General features: G+C 39.1%; 1 protein-coding gene and 1 long non-coding RNA gene across 9 annotated transcripts in view; one reads left to right on the top strand and one right to left on the bottom strand.

Moving 5' to 3' along the window:
- Positions 1 to 490: 490 nt before the first annotated feature.
- The window catches only part of SESN3 (sestrin 3), a 68270-nt gene continuing 49962 nt past the window's right edge, over positions 491 to 18798 (top strand). Inside the window, exons 1-2 of one of the 8 annotated variants that reach the window (XM_070622941.1) lie at positions 12786 to 13035; positions 14320 to 14440. Coding sequence is in view for 1 of the 8 variants with exons in the window: in XM_008513749.2 (XP_008511971.1) it covers positions 2180 to 2257 (78 nt within the window). In the remaining 7 variants the exon portion in view is untranslated. Of the gene's footprint in view, positions 615 to 1617; positions 2258 to 12785; positions 13036 to 14319; positions 14441 to 18798 lie in introns of those variants that run through there. The other 7 variants (XM_070622936.1, XM_070622932.1, XM_070622938.1 and 4 more) reach the window with 7 other exon arrangements.
- Positions 6532 to 12744, bottom strand: LOC139083824 (uncharacterized). The gene is made up of 4 exons (XR_011540786.1): positions 12619 to 12744; positions 11419 to 11553; positions 8464 to 8628; positions 6532 to 6621 (listed from the first exon to the last, which is right to left on the bottom strand). It is a non-coding gene; the product is annotated as an uncharacterized lncRNA (long non-coding RNA).

The following is an 18798-nucleotide window of genomic DNA, read 5'->3' as shown; positions in this document are numbered from 1 at the left end:
TAAGTATCACTCGTTAGATGGATCAACACGCTTACCCAGTCACATAACTTAGACCTTTTTAGTGTTTTCCAGTCTATTTTAATCTATTTAAACCTGACACTGCCAGATTTCCATTTCCTTTGTTCCTTGTGTAGACATCGTTTAAGCGTGTTGGTCTCTAAAAAGGACAGAGAGGAGGCAGCTGTTGAAAAATGAGGAGATTGGCAGTTTTAACCACACAATTTGGTCTAATGGCTTTGATATGCTAAACTTGCTAGCTCCTCCAAGTGTACCTTTCTGATTTTGCATCACAACACCACACTGAATCCCTAAGGAAACCAGGGTAGTCTTTTAAATTAAAAAGAAAAGACAGAAATGCAAACCGTTCTTTTAAATCATCTCCACAGATTCATTCTGTGAACGGCAGGCCTTCGCAAATCCTTGTGCACTAGAGACCTTTAAAAAAGGAGAAGCCGAGAATACTGATCGTGTTCTAAAGAGCGAAAACAGGTGATGTCATAACGCACAGTCCTGTGTGGTCACAGCCAAGGCCGGGTGGGGAGCTGGGGCTCCAGTGAGACGGAGCTCCGCGCCAGTGGGTGAAGCAAGTTATCTCCGGGGCCCGGAGGACACCGGTGAGGACCGGGCACCAATCAGGTTCTCGCTCCGCGCCTGCCTTTGTTCTCACTGGGGAGCAGGTTTTGGGGTGTCTCGCGTCGGGAGCCCGCAATCGACTAGCACGCGCATTGCTGGCCCCCTTGGGAGACCTGGCTCCCCAACTCGCCTGTACCCCAACACCCTGCCAGCCAGAGCTTTCCCCAATTACATCTGCCTTCTCTCCCCAGAGCATGGACGCCAAAATCCTGACTCACCATTTTTAGCTTTGGAAGAGGCAGGTCCAGCCCAACAGTTTTAAAAGGCAATTTGTTCTCTGAACCTTCCTTCCCAAGCAGGGCTCTGTGCTCTGTGTGTGTCTGGCCAGCCGTCTCAGAAAGGGCTTTTGGGTGAAGAGGATAAACCTGTTTCTTTGGCCCTCTCGTGCTGGACAAATAAAGGAAGTTTCATTGCTGAGATGACTGCGAGAAGGGGCTTCAGATCGAGGAGAAAACCGCTAAACCAGAGGTTTTGTCTTTTTTCCCCCTCACTCGATTAATGGTGTAAATATACCTCAAACATCTATCCCCTAACCCCCGCCCAAACCTCAGGTAACTGGTCTTTTGTAAAACAAGGGTCACGATAAATGATGCATAAAGTTCTTTGAGATCCCTGGAAGCAAAGTGCTACGTGACTGCAGTCTTCCTTACAGCTAAGCTAAGATTGTGGCTGAGAGAAAGCCTAACCGCTGCCCTGATGGTATGAACGTTTCAGTTCCCCCTCCCTTCCCAACCTTTCTCAAGAAATCAGGAAATTTTTAGCTCAGTCTTAGACCCGCTAGCGAGCTCTAGCTCCCAGTTATTTTTCTCACCCTCCTCACCATTTCTGCAGGGACCTAGGGAAGGGGGCGTGGCCTGCCTTAGATAAGGGGCTGGGCTCCCCGGGATAATTTGCATACAACACACCCTCTTTCTCCTATTGGCGGAGCAGCACAAACTATATTCCCTCCCACTTCACTACCTAACTAACCCGCCAGCTCCCTTCAGTTCGGAGCCTCGGAGACAAACTTAACTTGCCCGGAGATTCAAGGCGTCCTCGGCCTCTGTGATTGGCCGGCGCAGCTCCCAGCCGGGCTCTAGTTGCTCATTGGCTGCGGGCTAGCGCCCCGGGGGCGTGGCCGGAGCTGTCCGATTGGCGGGAGGGGGCGGTACCGGAGCGCGGTGGTGGTGAAGGCGGTGGGGAGGCGGGGGCGGGGCCGCACTGAGGCGCTGCGGCGGCGGCGGCGGCTGCAGCGGTGGCGGCTGCTCATCCTAGCCTGGCGGGGGCGGGGGTCTGAAGGATGGGGGCGGGTGGAACAACGGGCCGGTGAGGAGCAGCCGCCGCCGTCTCCGCCGTCGCTTTGGCAGCCGCCGCAGTGGTCGCCTCGGGCAGCGCCGCTTGCTCTCGGGCCGTCGCTTCCCATCCCGACATCCCGCCCGGAGGAGGCTGAGGCTGAAGCGCGGCCGGCGGCGGGGGGACAGTCAGGCCCCTCAGCGGCGCGGGCAGCCGCAGTGACAGCCCGGCCCCGGCCCGCAGCCTGCCCTCACCCTCGGCGCCCGCAGCCACAATGAACCGGGGCAGCAGCAGCCCGTCGGCCGCCGCCAACTACCTGCTCTGTACAAACTGCCGGAAAGTGCTGCGGAAGGTACGGGCTCGGCCTGGGGTCCGGCCCGAGAGGGGCCTTCCTCCCGCCGGGTCTCGGGCTGCTCGGCCCCGGGGCGCACTCTTGGGGCGAGGCTCAGAGGGATCCCGGGGCACCTTTGCTGCGCCGAGACCGAAGAAGGGGGCGTGGGTTAGGGTGGAGGGTTGGCACTGCTGCTGTTTTTTATCTCCACCGGGACAGACGGTAGTCCAGAGGGGTTGGGGATCTTTTTCCTTTTTTTTTTTTTGGTCCCTGTGGTCTGTTTTTCGGCTCACCTCCCTGCCTTTCCATCCCGGGCCTGCTCTTCGGGCGGAGAGAAGGAGGGACCGGTACGATCCTTCTCCCGCTGCTGGGGATGGAGGTCGCTGTGAAACCAGAGCAGCCTGGGCTGATCTTGAGGAACCGGCCCCCTCTTTGCTGCGGCTAACTCTGGCGGGCGTTGTTTTTGCTTATTCGGTTGCTTTTGCCTTCCTTGCGCGCTCTTTCCGAACACCCCCTTTTTTCATTCTTCTGATAATCGTCTTGGGTCTATAGTTCAGTCCCGAAAGGAACTGGTAAAGCAGCTTAAACTTTATGCCCATGGGAAATGCTATTCGACCTCACAGTTCCTCAGGCTGGGGTTGGGGGAGGAGGAGACTGAGGCGGACGTGGGTTATCCCCCCTTAGCACCTCCTTGCCCCCTTGTGATGGTCCAGAAAAGTCAGACTCACAATCATGTTATTACTTCCCAGAGTGACTGATAGAAAGTTTTCTCCAGTATTGTTTAGCTTACTTGGCTTAATCGCTCCGTTAAGGGCGGGGGGGAGGGGGAGTGCCGTGAAAAGATGTCGTTTTAGACCGAGAAAAGCTTTTAATCAGACTTTCACAGCCGCCTTTGCATAATATTATAATCAGTTTATTCTTCTCCAAAGTCTATTTTTGCATTTCATTAAGTGGAAACATTAGTTGAGGTGCTTCTGTGTGTCCAGTACAAATGAATTAAAATTGCTGAGCTGTGCAAATGCGTCGGGACTGAAAGACCAAGATGAATACGGCGCCGTTTTTAGTCAGTTTCGCTAAATACAGTTCAATTGGGATTGTTCTTTATATATCAGAAAAAGAAAGAAAGCGTGTAAGTAAGCAAGCTCAAATATTTGCGCTCTTTGTCCAAAAACTGTTTTTCTTCCTCTGTGGGTCAGGCCAAGTGCCAATCAAAGTTGTTTTTCAAGCCTCTTTTCCCTGCAGCAGGGCTGCTGCTGCTTTTTTTTTTTTTTTCCTATTTCATTTGAGAGCATAAAAAAAGCAAAGGGATTGCAGATTTGAAGTTAATCGAACAGTTGAATATGCCTTAAACTGTGGTTATTGGATATGTTTCTCTTGAAACAGATTTTTATTAAATGTGCATGTTGAGTATGTGCAGTTATTTTTTTCCATAAACTCTGGGATCAAATTACAGTTGATACTTGCTCAGCTCATTGTAGAGCGGCTTGTGAGAAATGTAATGGATCAGAAGTGCAGATCAGCTTAGTTGAATGTTAACTCTTTCACTTCAGGACCAGATGTCGTGTGAACTTACCTTCTTTTAAAAAATGATGATGATGGTTATTTCCTAACTTTAAAAGTCATCAGTTATGTCTTTAACATGAGGAAAGTGTTGTTTGAGAAACATTTGATTAAACTTAAGTCTGGTTAAAAATAACAGCTATTTATTTATTTATTTATTTTTTTACTGAATAAGGAAAAAAAGAGCTATCTTGACTTGGATTTTTTTTAATGGCTCTGGCAGTGGTATGCTAATGAAATGTTTGGAGGTGATGTTAGGCTTCAAAATCTATTTGATTTTTCTTTTGAGAGAACCATGGCTATGGATCCCTTACACTGTGCTAGCATTTGAAACATCTTTATATCTTTCTCTTAGCTTTTAAGAAGCTCTTTCTATTTACCTGGAAAGAATAATCCTCATTTCTAGCCATTATTAAAAGAAAGAGGTATATAGAAAATGGATATTCACCCTTTTCATATTTTATAATGGCTGTGCATACTTCTGCTAATGTTCCAGTTTTTAGTAACTCCAAGGTATTTAGTATTGATTCATGCAGTAGCATGAAATAACTTTAGATGGAAATAGGATTGTTAGAGCCAGTTATAACATGACTTGGCAACATTTGTAGCTTTTTAAGGGTGCCATTGTCAGTGCTCTTAAAAGATATCAGGTGTTTAGCATTTTAAATTCTTCATTCTAAAAATAGCATGTAAGTTTATTTCTAATAAGGAGATGGTTTTCTTTTTGGTAGAAAGCATATAACGCTAAGCAAAATTCATCTCTAACTCTCAAAATGTGATTCTCTGAATTTATCTTGTGTTTTCACTTAGTAAAGTGTTCAGTAATAACCAAGTGAGTCATAGTATTTTGAATTTTAGTTTGGTGTAGTTCATAATGGAAGGATGAAACTCATGCACACCCAGTGTGAATTACTCTTTGCTGTTAGAATCTTCATTAATGATGGAGGAAGAGTCACCTTTATATTTGGCATGAAGCCTTTTTCTCTAAGTGGCTTAATTTGTTGCGATGTGTTGAATTTGGGGGGGAACTTCAAAAGGAACTGGGTTCACCTTCAAATGAAATAATTTGGTTTAACCCAATATCTGAAAATTGGATTGTATGTTGTATGAGAGTCACATTTATTCTTAGAAGTGCCTTTACAATTTTGATTCAGTGCCTTCCAGAAGAAAGAGACTTCTTAAAATATTGAATATACCTAATTTGGTAACCTTAGGCCAGTAAAAAGAATTGAGAGGTAAGCCATATAGGGAGACAAGTGAACAAACAAAAGTATCCTCAAATCTGTAACTCCTAACTTGCTCTGTTATTAATGAAATAATTCAATAAAATTTTTAAGAAAAAAGGAAATGCTTCTATTTACTTTGGAAAAGTTAATGAGTTTTGAAGTGTAATACACTTGATTTGAAGAAGTTCCAGTGATGAAACTAGGTAAATTTCAAAGTGGAGTGCCAAACTGCATTAAGAAAGGTAAGTGACTGTCAGTCTGCTCATCTTCTGACAAATAAAAGGTGGCATATTACAATGTACTTTGAGTATTGAGCAGTTAGTGCTACTGAAGTGAATAAACTTCACTATGAGTTACAGGACTTAACATTCAAAAATCTTGATATGTTTAGGTAGATCCAGTGATATATCTTTGTTGGTTATTGCACTTTTGCACTCTGCTTATATAATCATTTACTTTGAAAACTTTTTGATGGTTTTATAACTGAAGTGGGGAAAATAAAATTGGAAATATTAGCTTAAACTATATGAACCCTTTATTATAGTCAAAATTCTCAGTTCATAGCAGTTTTATGTGGTTCAACCAACAGAATGGAATTGCTCTGACTGGGAGTTAGTACTTATATTCTGCTTTGGTTAATCAGGTTTCTTATGTATATATTTTTGATTGTCAAAAGCAGTTTTTTACTTAATTTTATCTTAAATGACCTAAGCATGGATTAAGCAGTGGATTTATGACAGCAAACAGTTATGCAGTGGCTTTCTAGCTGCTTTTTATGGAGTCCTAAGATGCTTCAGTGTTCAGAAATGCTTGAGTTGGATTAAATTTTTACGTACATTTTAAATTATTTTAAAGTTATAATTTAAAAATATGGCTACCCAAAAATCTCTTATTAGGTTATTCTTGTGTAGCCCTTGAATTAAACTTCTTCTGCTACTGTTGTACGTATATTTGAACTTTTTTGTTCATATGACATTGATGAGAAAGATTGCCATTGATTAAGAAGGCTCTGGCCTTAAAAAAAAATTCCTTCCTGTATATATCTGTTCATGTTAAATTTTTACTTGTGAGAACACAAACTTATTGTTATCAGTAATTGTTACTTGATAACTAAAACACTTATAAAAATCGTTGTTTTGTATATTTATATGTTTCATAGTTCAGGTTCAATGTAAGATTTCTTTTGTAAAGGATTTTCTTGTTTCCCCAACCCTCCCACCACCAAATAAATAAACTGCTAAAACGTAACTGCTAATGTAGAGAGATTGGAAGCCACAAGATACGCTCCCAGTTAGGTCTTCTACAGGTCTTTTAATTTGAGGCAAGTTAGTTAAATTCCTTGAAGCCTAGTTTTCTCTGTAAAATGTAGGTCATTTCTACTTGTTTTACAGGTTGCTGCATAACTCGAGAGAGGTAATGTTTGTTAAAGTACTTTGTAAACCATAAAGTACAACTATAAATATAAGAAAGAAAAAGAATGGCCTATTTATTTTCCCTCTTCCCAGAATACCTTAGTTCTTTGTGTGTTGTGGCGCTGTATTTCAATATATACTGAGTAATTTGGTTAGCTTTCACTTCTTTGTCCTGTTTACTTATTGCCTGTAAACGAAAGGTAAAGGTATTATGCTTTTAGTTAGAAGGATCAGTGTACTGATTTTTGATTTGCATATGTCTAATTGTATTCTATCCCTCTCCCCCCTTAAACAGTAATCCAATGTGCCACTTTTGGCTTTCCAAACAATTAAAAAAATAAAATTGCCTTTTGGACACTTCAGTAGATGAGGGAAATTGGTATTTGGTTTGAAAAGACTGAGAGTTAAGGATGATTGTGCTTAATAGAAGTTGGGGCAAATCTAGGGTAAACCAAAGAATTTTTAATTATTTTAATTTAGGAGAAGAGTTATGGAAGTAAACGTCTCTTAGCCTCTTCTCCCCATCTCTTCATTCCTTTTTTCCCTTTTGAAGGGATTGGGTTATAACTTGTGTTTGTCCAGACCTTCACAATTTTTAAAGTGCTTTCACATTATCAATTGGTTCTTACAAACTGAGAAAAGTTGAGAGGCATAGCCTCTGTCATACAACTAGTAAGAAGTCCATTTAATTCTTAATACTGCCTCTGTAGTAAATAAGACTGTTCGAATTGTCCCTTGCAGTATTGAGGGCGTCAGGGAAAGTCCCCACTCCCAGCTTCAGCATCTGTGGAATGCCTGTAGGGACCTGAAACTCTCCAGGTAATATGAGTTGGAAGTTTGAATTTTAACCACTCTGACATATTATTGCACATCAACTGGAGGGGAAGGAGAAGAGTTAGCTGGCTGTTTTTATTATCTCTGTTAACAGTTGTTTGGTTAATTCCCTAATGAGATAAAACAGCAGCTCAAATATGCTCTTTGGACCCTGGGGATGTCCAAGACCCCTTCAAGGGCTCTGGGAGGTCAGAACTATTTTCATCATCATACTAAGACTTTATTGCCCTTTTCACTTTGTACAAAAGGAGAGGAGGCAGAACTGTGCTGGCCCCTAGTATATAGTCAGGGTAGGGGCACCAAACAGTAAGCCTCATATTCTTCACCGCCATACACTCATAGTGGGAAAAATGCCTGTTTCACTTAAGAATGTCCTTGAAGAAGCAGTAAAAATGTAAATTTTGTTAAATTTTGGCCCTTGAGTGTCCATCTTTTTAATATCCTGTGTGATGAAACGAGAAGAGTACAAAGTGCCTTCATCTGCACAGCCAACTAGTTGGCTCTAGGGAGAGAATTTGGGCACTTGTAGTTGCAGGCTAAACTAGCACTTTTTAAATGTAACCCCATTTTTACTTAAAAGGACATCTGTCAGACAAACTTTGGTTATTCAGGCTTGGGTATTTGATAAAAATTTTCTAAAAAATGAGTAATGTGACTCTGGAAATTCAAAGAGAAAAACCTGACAGTATTCATTGCCAGTGATAAAATTCAAGCTTTCAAGGAAAAATTAGAGAGTATCTGCCACCATTATCATGAAAGTTTCCCAGTTCTTAAAGGCTCTCCTCTTGAGTTCAAGGGTGATACTAATGGCTGTGATTTTTTTGATGTTGTATAGCAAAATGTGTTAACATTTGGAAGATCTTCCTAACTCAGTGAACCAATGTCTTTCCAATGACCAGTGCAGAAAGGCTTTGCTACTCAGGGCCTTTCTTTCCTTTTCAGCTAAGACCCAACCAGTTAGAGCACAATGGACATAATCTTTGCCATCTGACCATTCTTTTCATCATGGTAATAAATACTGTCAGCTGTTTTCCTGGAATTTTCAAGATCACTTCATTCAGTTTTGAGAAAATGTTTGTCAAAATCATACAGGAGTAAAAGGTCCATTCAAAGTACAAGATAGACAAATGGATTTTAATATAATGCAGAAGGTTAAGTTTCCCTGTCAGGCTTTAGAGTCCACATTGCAGCTTACCTTTAAGAAGCTGTACTTGTCGAGTTTTGGTGTGATATCAAAGAAGAATATTCACAGTTACTCTTTCATTTTCCAACTACATATCTCTGTGAGGCCAGATTTCCCTCACATCCTTCAGTTGAAACATCGCAACAGATTGAATGCTGAAGCAGATGTGAACTTTGGCTGTCATATTAAACAGACAGTAAAGAGATTTGCAAAAACATAAATGTCACTCTTCTCACTACTTTTTTGTTTTGAAAAATAGTTATTTTCATAAAAATGTGACTTTTGTTAACGTGATGGATTTATTATTATTATTTTAAATGAATTAGTAGACATTTAAGTTCTCTCAATTTTAGTTTCTAATACAGTAAATATTGACAGTTATAAGCCACACATAAACAAAAAGCTCTTTGGGGTCCTCAGTAATTTTTAAGAGTGTGAAGGTGTTCCAAGACCAAAACATTTGAGAACTATTGAGCCAGAGTTCCTGACAGCAGTGTGTGGTACATATAAATGTACAGTCATATCTCATATATTGCGAGTTCAGTTCCAGACCACTGCAATAAAGCGAATATCACAATAAAGCTAGTCACATGAGTTTTTTGGTCTCCCAGTGCATATAAAAGTTATGTTTACACTATACTGTAGTCTATTAAGTGTGCAATAGCATTATGTCTTAAAAATATACCTTAATTAAAAAATACTTTATTGCTAAAAAATGCTAACCATCATCTGAGCCTTCAGCGAGTCTTAATCTTTTTTGCTGATGGAGGGTCTTGTGTCCATGCTGATGGCTGCTGACTAATAGCATTTTACCCACAGTAGAACTTCTTTCAAAATTAGAGTGAGTCTTCTCAAACTCTGCTGCTGTTTTGTCAACTAAGTTGATGTAATATTCTAAACCCTTTGTTGTCATTTCAGTAGTCTTCATAGCATCTTCACCAGGAGTAGATTCCATCTCAAGAAACCATTTTCTTTGCTCATCCATAAGAAGCAACTCCTCATCCATTAAAGTTTTTTCATCAGAGTCCAGCAATTCAGTCACATCTTCAGGCTTCACTTCTGATTCTAGTTCTCTTTGCTGTTTCCACCACATCTGCGGTTACTTCCTCCACTGGTCTTGAACCCCTCAGTGTCGTCCATGAGGGTTGAAATCAACTTCTTCCAACTTCCTGTTCATGTTGATATTTTGACCTTTGTCCGTGGACTTACAAAAATGTTCTTAATGGCATATAGAATGGTGAATCTTTATCAGAAGGTTTTCAATTTACTTTGCCCAGATCCATCAGAGGAATCACTATCTATGGCAGCTATAGCCTTACAAAATGTATCTCTTAAATAATAAGAAAGTTGAAATTACTCCTTGATCCATGGGCTGCAGAATGGATGTTGTGTTAGCAGACATGAAAGCCACATTAATTTTGTTGTACACCTCCGTCAGAGGTCTTGAGTGACCAGGTGCATTGTCAGTGAACAGTAATATTTTGAAAGGAATCTGTTTTTTGCAGCAATAGGTCTCAACAGTGAGTTTAAAATATTCAGTCAACCATGTTGTAAACAGATGGGCTGTGATCCAGGCTTTGTTGTTCCATTTATAGAGCACAGGCATTGTAGATTTAGCATAATTCCTAAGGGCCCTAGGATTTTTGGAATGGTCAGTGAGCATTGGCTTTAACTTAAAGTCACCAGCTGCGTTAGCCCCTAACAAGAAAGTCAGTCTGTCCTTTGAAGCTTTGAAGCCTGATGTTGACCTCTTCTCTCTAGCTATGAAAGTCCTCGATGGCGTCTTCTTGCAGTATAAGGCTCTTCCAGCTACTTTGAAAATCTATTGTTTAGTGTAGCCACCTTGATTAATGATCTTAGCTGGATCTTCTGGAGAGCTTGCTGCAGCTTCTACCTCAGCACTGGCCGCTTCACCTTGTACTTCTATGTTAGGGAGATGACGTCTTTCCTTAAACCTCATGAACCAACTTCTACTAGCTTCAAACTTTTCTGCAGCTTCCTCACCTCTCTTGGCCTTCATTGAATTGGAGAGAGTTAGGGCCTTACTCTGGATTGGGCTTTGACTTAAGGGAATGTTGTGGCTGGTTTGATCTTCTATCCAGACCACTAAAACTTTCTCCATATCAGCAATAAGGCTGTTTCACTTTCTTATCATTCGTGTGTTCACTGGAGTAGCACTTTTGATTTCCTTCAAGAAGTTTTGGTTTGCATTCACGACTTGGCTAACTGTTAGACACAAGAGGCCTAACTTTCCACCTATGTCGTCTTTCGACATGCGTTCCTCATAAAGCTTAATCATTTCTAGCTTTTGATTTAAAGTGAGAGACGTACGACTCTTCCGTTCAGTTGAATGCTTAGAGGCCATTGTAGGGTTATTAATGGCCTTAATTGCAACGTTAGTGTGTCTCGGAATAAGGACGCCAGAAAAGAGAGAGAGAGATGGGGGAACAGCCAATCACTGGGGCAGTCAGCACACATGCAACATTTATCGATTAAGTCACAGTCTTATATGGGCACCCCAAAACACTTAGAATAGTAACATCAAAGATCACTGATCACAGATCACCATAGCAACTATAATAATAGTGAAGAAGTTTGAAATACTGAAAGAATTATCAAAATGTGACACAGACACAAAGTGAGCAAATGCTATTGGAAAAATGATGCCAATAAACTTGCCTGCTGCAGGGTTGCCGCAAACTTTTGATTTGTAAAAAACACAATATCTGTGAAGCACACTAAAGTGAGGTATGCTTGTAATTCTCAGGAGGGTCAGTGAGGGGGAAAAAGGGCTGATACTACTGACAGAAAATATGGATAAGGCCAGCCCAGTCACCTCTTTTCTGTATGGGGATTACTTGCTGCCTAGCACTTTTTCAGTGACATCCTAGAAGCTTCTCTACTACCAAAGTACGACTTAAGCTATCTAGGGATGATCTTTCTCTAATTTTGTAAGCATCTCTTTACCTGGTAGAAATGAGGGAGGGGAAAAACCAAAGCTCTTTGTCTCTGAAGGAACGTTCTCCTTAGTACTATGCAACAACTGAAGAATGGTCAGATCCAAAGATTATGTCCATTGTGCTATAGTTGGTTGGTTCTTAGCTGAAAAAGAAAGAAAGGCCCTGAGTAGCAAGGCTAGCCTTTTTTTTTTCATGAAAGCTGAGAAGTGTGGGAGAAGCAACAGAAGGGACAAGAATCAGAAGAAAGAAGTATCAATGTAGGCTACTGATAGCAAGCATTGTTACAATAAAGGAAAAGAAACCCACTGCTGTAGACAGGAGATAGGACAGCTCTGAACATGGGAGTCCCTAAATAGTGCACTCTTCAAAGGTTTAGGGCCTTTTCCACTTTGTGTGTGTGTGTGGTGGCGGGGGTGGGAGGGGGAGTTACACTGTACACAAAAGCCATGGAGGCCAGCAACTACCTGTAATTCAGTGTGTTCTTGAAGGTATGGGCATAAGGATCTACTTAGTCTATCTGATTCGATCTGCTGAGACCTACAATGACTACCAATATCTAAACTGTCCCTTAGACATCACTGTGATAGAAGTGGGGATGGAGAGGAGGTGGAATTCACTACACTGCCAAGCCAAAACATTTAGTTATGTGTCACATGACAGTTACCTTAAACCTGTAAGTAGATGCAGTATAAACTATTTAAAAATATATACCTATACCATCTAAATTTATAGTTAACATGTAGAATTCCTATTTGTCTTTCAAAAATTTTCTTCAGAACTCTTGTGACATCTCCAAAAAGCCTTTCCTAATCTTCATACTCTTTTCCTCCTCACTCTGCCCTCAAGACTGCCATACTATCCAAGTATACTGCATCTATTGCACTTAGCACATTGAATTACAATTAGCAATTTCTCCCCTACCAGGTTGGCTCTTATTTGGGATCTAGTTACTGGAAAGTTTATTTTTAGCAAAACAGGATTTTGACTTAAAGATATATTGCTCTTATAAATACTGGCGGTATATTTATATTGGATACAATATAATCTAACTAATAAAATGAAAACTTTTCTCATTTTCCAAACCATGTCTCATATTTTTGTTCTTTGCAGCCATATTCTGTTCTTTTTACCTATAAGGAACACTTCTAGAAGTTTAATAGCAATTATCGTCTTTGTGACCATGGGAATGTTTCAGTTAATATCATACCACTTTTGGAGGGAGTTCTGATAGGGAGCAAGAATGCAAGTCTCCTAAGAAGGTCAGGACACTGGCCTTGGCTGCTGGTCCTTCTCAGAAATGTAAAATGGCCGTTGCTTTGATACGGACACATGCTTCGCCTCCTGGAATCTGCTAGTGTTCTATACAGAATGGCTATTTTAGAGTGGTAATCCTCAGGCTTCCACCATTCTCTGTAGGCCTCTTCCTGAGGTTCCAGTTTCACCATAGAATTCTGGCTAAGCCTTCCTCTCTTCCACCTCCCTGCAAGCCCCTTACTTTGGAAGTCTCCCAAGCGAGCTGTGATCTCCTGGGCCAGTAGACCCTCCGTTGGTAACTAAACCAGAGATTTGTTCGCAGGCCTGGACTACCCCTTAGCTAGGCTTTACTTTTTAGATCTACCCAGAAGTGAGTCATTTATTGGTCTATGGGCCATGATATTGACTGTCCCCTGAGGGACACATGAATATTATGGGATATTCAATGGGGGATTGAAATACCTTGCATTTTACTGCTCAAAGCTTCTAATAAGGAATGACAGACATTTTACCTTATGTTTCACAAAGAATGTGTTGAACACAATGTATATGAATAAGTATGACCACATATAAAAATGGCTGATTTAGGGTCATATTATTTCTTGCACCAGAGATTTCTTGAAGTATAAAATATATATTTGAGTAAGACACATTTTCTCTACTGGTTAATAGCTACTTGTAATGGAGGTATATTTTCTCATTTCTAGATATATATTTTTACATCTTCCTCTAGTACAGAGATGGAACTCGTCAATTGAAGAAATGAAATCTCTCTTTTCAGTTATAGATATATGCTGAATATTTAGAAAGGTCAAATTTACCTCATGGGTAACTGAAGCTGGATTTTGTGGAAGATTATTGTAATAATTGGAGACTGTCACTCTTGGTTTTGAAATGCATTTTATAATATCAATAACAATTTCAGCTTCTACTGAATACCACCTGTGTGCTGTAGATTGTATGAAGTATTTAACCCCTACATATGTATCACCTTTAATCATCACAACGAACCTATAATGAATTATTATTTATATTTTATGGATGAAGAAACTAGGGCTCAGAGAGCTTTAGTTACTTAAGATTGTAGTACCAATAAGTGACAGACTTAGCATCTGAAACCAGGTGTAATTCCAAAGCCTGCCTCATTTTACAGGTATAAACGCTGCATTTCCATACATTCCACATGTTTTCTTTATGCAAAAGATTCACAAAATGTAAAATTAATGAAACTGAATAGGACCTAATTATTCAAGAGATTAATAAGGGTGATTTCAAATTCAGATATTTTCTACTACTTTATTTTTACATTAGAAATGGAAAGTTTTCTCTTTATAAAGTTAAATCAATTGAGCAACAAACTGAAGTTCTCACTGAACTGTTTTGATGTATCTAGTTAACACTTTTATCTGTGTAAACCTCTTGTTAATTGTGTGATTGTTCTTTCCTAATTCTAGTATATATTTTCACTAATTTCCCAGCAAACTTTGACCTGCTCCTTTTGCCAACCAGTCATTCATTAGTTCAATAACATTGATTCATTCAATACTGCTATAATATCTGTGACAAAAAACACTGTCTAAAAACATTTTGAGTTTAAATATTGTGTCTCTTGACCTCTAAGAAATGTTCTCACTTTTTGGTAAATTTTTTGCAGTAAAAAAAGAGTTGTTTATGAAGATAAGAAGTAGCACAACTGCTCATTTCCACCATTCATTTTGGCTTTCTGTGTTGAGGCAGAAATGAGGATAAAAGGAAGCAAAGAAACCCTGAGACTGGTATCCTTACACTCATCTTCCTCCACCTACATCTCCTACAATACTGCGTCTACAGAAGAGTTTCTGGTTTTACAAAGGGTTTATGTTGGGGAGGGGTTTGTGGGAAGATGTGGTTCTGCTCTTTGTAAATTAGAAACTTGAGAGTTTTCCATAGAAACACAGTAAGATACCTAGTCAAGTTCCAGAGTACCGTTAGTATTAAAGTTGTGTTCAGTAGGCATTTACTGATTAGCCTGGAAACCTAACCACTTTGTTTCCAGGGAAAATATATCCTGAAATCTAAGTAACTGTTTCACTGGGGGCTATCTTTCCTAACTTGTATACTTAACACTAGAAAGGGTAATGATTTTGACAAAAAATATCTTTTAATATGTTCACTGCGAGAATATGTTTGGTTATTATGTCTAATAGGAAAACTGTGTTAATGCGGTTCCATCCAGTATTCAAGTAGGAGTTGAAATGAAGAAGGGGATAAAAATTGGGTGATAATCAGGGTGTTGGGATAACCAAAGGCCATTATCAAGCTGGCTTTTCCTTGTTCACTTTGTGCTGACTAAGACTCTGGACCAGCGTGGTGCATTTTAAGCTGGCTGGCATATTTTTTACTACTCGTTGTTGTCTTTAAGGTAATATAAATTTTAAAAAATCAGTTTTAAGTCTCCAGAAAGTTTCCTTTTTATATAAAATTAAGAATTTAACTTGCGTATCTTAATTTTTTTTTGGTATAAATTAGTAAAGGAAAATAAGTCCAGCAAATTTAATCCACTAAAAAAGAATTAAAACAAAAGTCACCTAAGCTAAAGGTACCTTAGCACTAAACCCTAAGTAAAGTTCAAATTCTTTTATTTAATCAAAACTTTTTTGTATAATTTATTATTTGAAATTAGTGAATTCTCAGTTGGAGTGCAGAATACCTATTTGTTTTGTAGTTTTATTTTTTAGTAGAGTATGCCTTATGTAGTTAATAATCTTGTGAGATATTGTTTCATAGTGTGTAGCTATTAAAATAACTCTAAAGTCTAGGTTCTAATCTTCTTTGGGCAAAGTGAATTGTTGAACACCCAAGGTTTGCTTGAATTCTAGTAAGTATTCTGTTTATTATGCAAGAGACCTATTTAGTATTTAATGCCCTTAAAAATGAGGGAAAAGATATGCTTAGGTAAACAGGAATGTAGAAACAGTTCTCTGTTTTTTGGTAAAAATATATACATTGTCATTTTATGCTTATTCTATGTCTCAATGCTATTACCCTTTCAGGGCCTTCATATTTTTAAGCAGGCAAGAAGTATAAGGGCTGTTAACATTTATAAACCACTCACGTACTATATGAATATCTTTCATTCATTTATTTAGTCGTTCAACAAACATTAAGTGTGCCTACTTGTTAGGCACTGAAAGAACACAGAGTTAAGACATCAGAGTTCTTGTCTAAGCAGTGTGATGAGTTGCAACATACATCTGGATCTCACAAAGAGTCTTCAAGATTATGCCCCTCACTTGACAGTTAGTATGGGACAGGGTTTGGCAATTTTTTTCTGAAAATGGCTAAATACTAAATATTTGGGCTTACAGGCCTAAAGTAAGGCCTAAATAGTTGTCTCTGTGACAACCACTCAACTCTGCCCTTGTAACATGAAACTAGCCATAGACAATTCAAAGAATGGATATGGTTTTGTTCTCATAAAACTTCATTTATGGACATTGAAATTTTAATTTTATATAATTTTCACATGTCTTAAACATTCTCTTGATTTTTTTCAATCATTTAAAAATAGGAAACCCATTCTTGGCTCCCAGCAGTACAAAAAGAGGCGCCTGGTTGTATTTGGTGACCTCCTGCTGACCTGGTATAGAAAAAAGGGCAAGGAATTTGGCATCAAAGGCCTAGGTTAGAGGACCTTTCTAAATTGTGCTGTGCTCATTATTCAAATACAGATAGTAATGGTACCTATTTAAAAAAACATTTTCTATATCATTCTAACTGTACTTTCATTGGCGTGCAAAATTAATCAAAAGCTGACTATGTAATAAATACCATCATTTGTAAAAACATCTAATTAGAATTACCTGTCTATTTGGTACCTGGGTACACATAATTTGGATGCATCCAAAGTAAAACTTTTAAAAAATCTGTAGACACTAAATATACTTGAAAGCATATTTGTCAGGTCACTTGGCACTTATAAATAGAGTGGGTTTTTTTTACCCCTTATGAAGTTATCACACCTTGTTTGATTTCAGTAGAAGTGCCATTATGTATTACAGAGCTCTACATTTTAATTAAAGTTACGTTTTGAGAGTTTCCCAAAACCTAATTTATATGAATGTTTGGATTGATATGTCATAGTGCAAAACCAGTCACTTCAGAGTCTGAATGTGTTTCTTGCTGGTCAGAATCCCCATGTTAGGATTTCAGAGCTCTGTCATTCATATTGTCTTTGAGGTCTCAACAGAGGAGAATATATGGTAGTTCCATAGATATTCTTTATGACTATAGATAGGCAGTACAACAAGCATAGTAGTTTTTCTACAGTAAGTAATTTTCAAGTGTTGAACTCACTGCCTTACTCCATTAAAGTCCTAATTCCTTAACTGTCTTCCTCAACCAACATTAATGTAGTGGCACTCAAGAAGTGTGTCATATAATAAGTGAAACAAATACATACTACAGAGCTGATAAGACTAGTACTTAAAGGGCCGCCCCATGGCCAAGTGGTTAAGTTCGCCTGCCCCACTTTGCAGGCCCAGGGTTTCACTGGTTCAGAGCCTGGTAGCAGACCTAGCACCTCTCATCAAGCCATGGTGAGGTGGCGTCCCACATAGCAGAAACAGAAGGACCTACAACTAGAATATACAGCTATGTACTGGAGGCCTTTGGGGAGAAGAAGAAGACAATGAAAAATAAAAGATTGACAACAGATGTTAGTTCTGGTGCCAATCTCAAAAAGAAAAAAAGAGTAGTACTTGAATGCAGATATGTAAATGTTGGTGTTGGGGAGTGTGTGTGAGGGGAGGGTAATTCAAAAACCCAGAAACCCCTCCTCTGGTGAGCAGTGATGGCTGTCAATAATTTAAAAATGGAAAATTATTAGTTATTCAGGATACTTTTTATGGAGATGAGCTTTAAAAATTTAACACTGAGCATTGAATCAGTGAATATAACAAGGCACCATTCATCCAGGTTGCACGTTTGTGAAAGCGGCTGAATGTTTTCCATGGTTGAGAAATAATGATACCCAGAGCAATGACGCAGCCCATGCAAAGAACGAGATTAAAACTGTATGCAGGCAATCAGAATTTTCATTGAAATGAAGGTGGACAACTATGCATTTTAATAATGTGTGCTTCAAACTGGATCTGGTAGGGAGTTCATTTTACCAAATCTTGTTATGATTGCATATTGTTATGATTACATATGAGAGAATGAAGTGAATTAAAGACATAACCCATGAATTGATTTGGATGATCATTCTTATCTTGTTCTCTTTTATCTTATGAAGTAATCACTAATCTGATGCACTTGGTTTTAAAAAACAAATTCCCATGATGTATAGGCAGCCATTAATAGGAAATATTTTACTTTTAATTGATATTAAACTTTTAAACTAAGTACACGACATCTATGTGTTTTTCTCTTGCCTCCTTTACTAATGGTCTTTATTAAAGCTATTGCAGAGAACATATTTGTCACAATGGCAAATGGAAAGAATTGATAATTGAGTACCTTGATGATAACTCCATTTGTCTTCAGATATTTATAGAAACAATTAGATTTTTTAAAATACTGAATATGAAACTAACTCAGAATCCTGCCATCAATATGCTGCTGGGTGTGCCTGCTTTGTTTTAGAGTCCCACTGAAAATTGAACCAGTTGTGGCAGTATGCATTTAGCGGTTTCAGCTTTTAATAAATCACTGTTACCATTCATGAAAGGTACTCTGATGTCATAAAAGTAAAGCAATTTGTTTTCTAGAACTTCTAACCTGTCCATCACTTTTTCAGTGAAAGGTATGCATTTCATGACCATAAAAGAGGAGAGGAGTGCATTGTTTTTATATAAGACCACCTCCTTTTATTCTATCTTTATAGTCATTTTAATGCATTTTAGTGTTTATGGATGAGTAACTATTTGACACAGCTGTAGAGCACTTTAAAACTAAAATGTAATGTGCTGTCAGTTGTAGATCAATCAATTCAGGATAAAGGATTTCTAAAATGAAGATGTCAGTCGGTGAGAAAGCTAGATTGGACTCACAGAAACTTGATACATACCTTTTCTGGAACATGTGTAATGCATAATTGGTTTACAGTTATTCCTAAGAAAAATTTATGTTCAGAATCTGAGTTCTTCTTCAC

The sequence above is a fragment of the Equus przewalskii genome, chromosome 6 (genome assembly GCF_037783145.1).
Source record: "Equus przewalskii isolate Varuska chromosome 6, EquPr2, whole genome shotgun sequence".
NCBI classification, from domain to species: Eukaryota; Metazoa; Chordata; class Mammalia; order Perissodactyla; family Equidae; genus Equus; species Equus przewalskii.
This window is presented reverse-complemented; position numbering and strand designations above follow the sequence as displayed.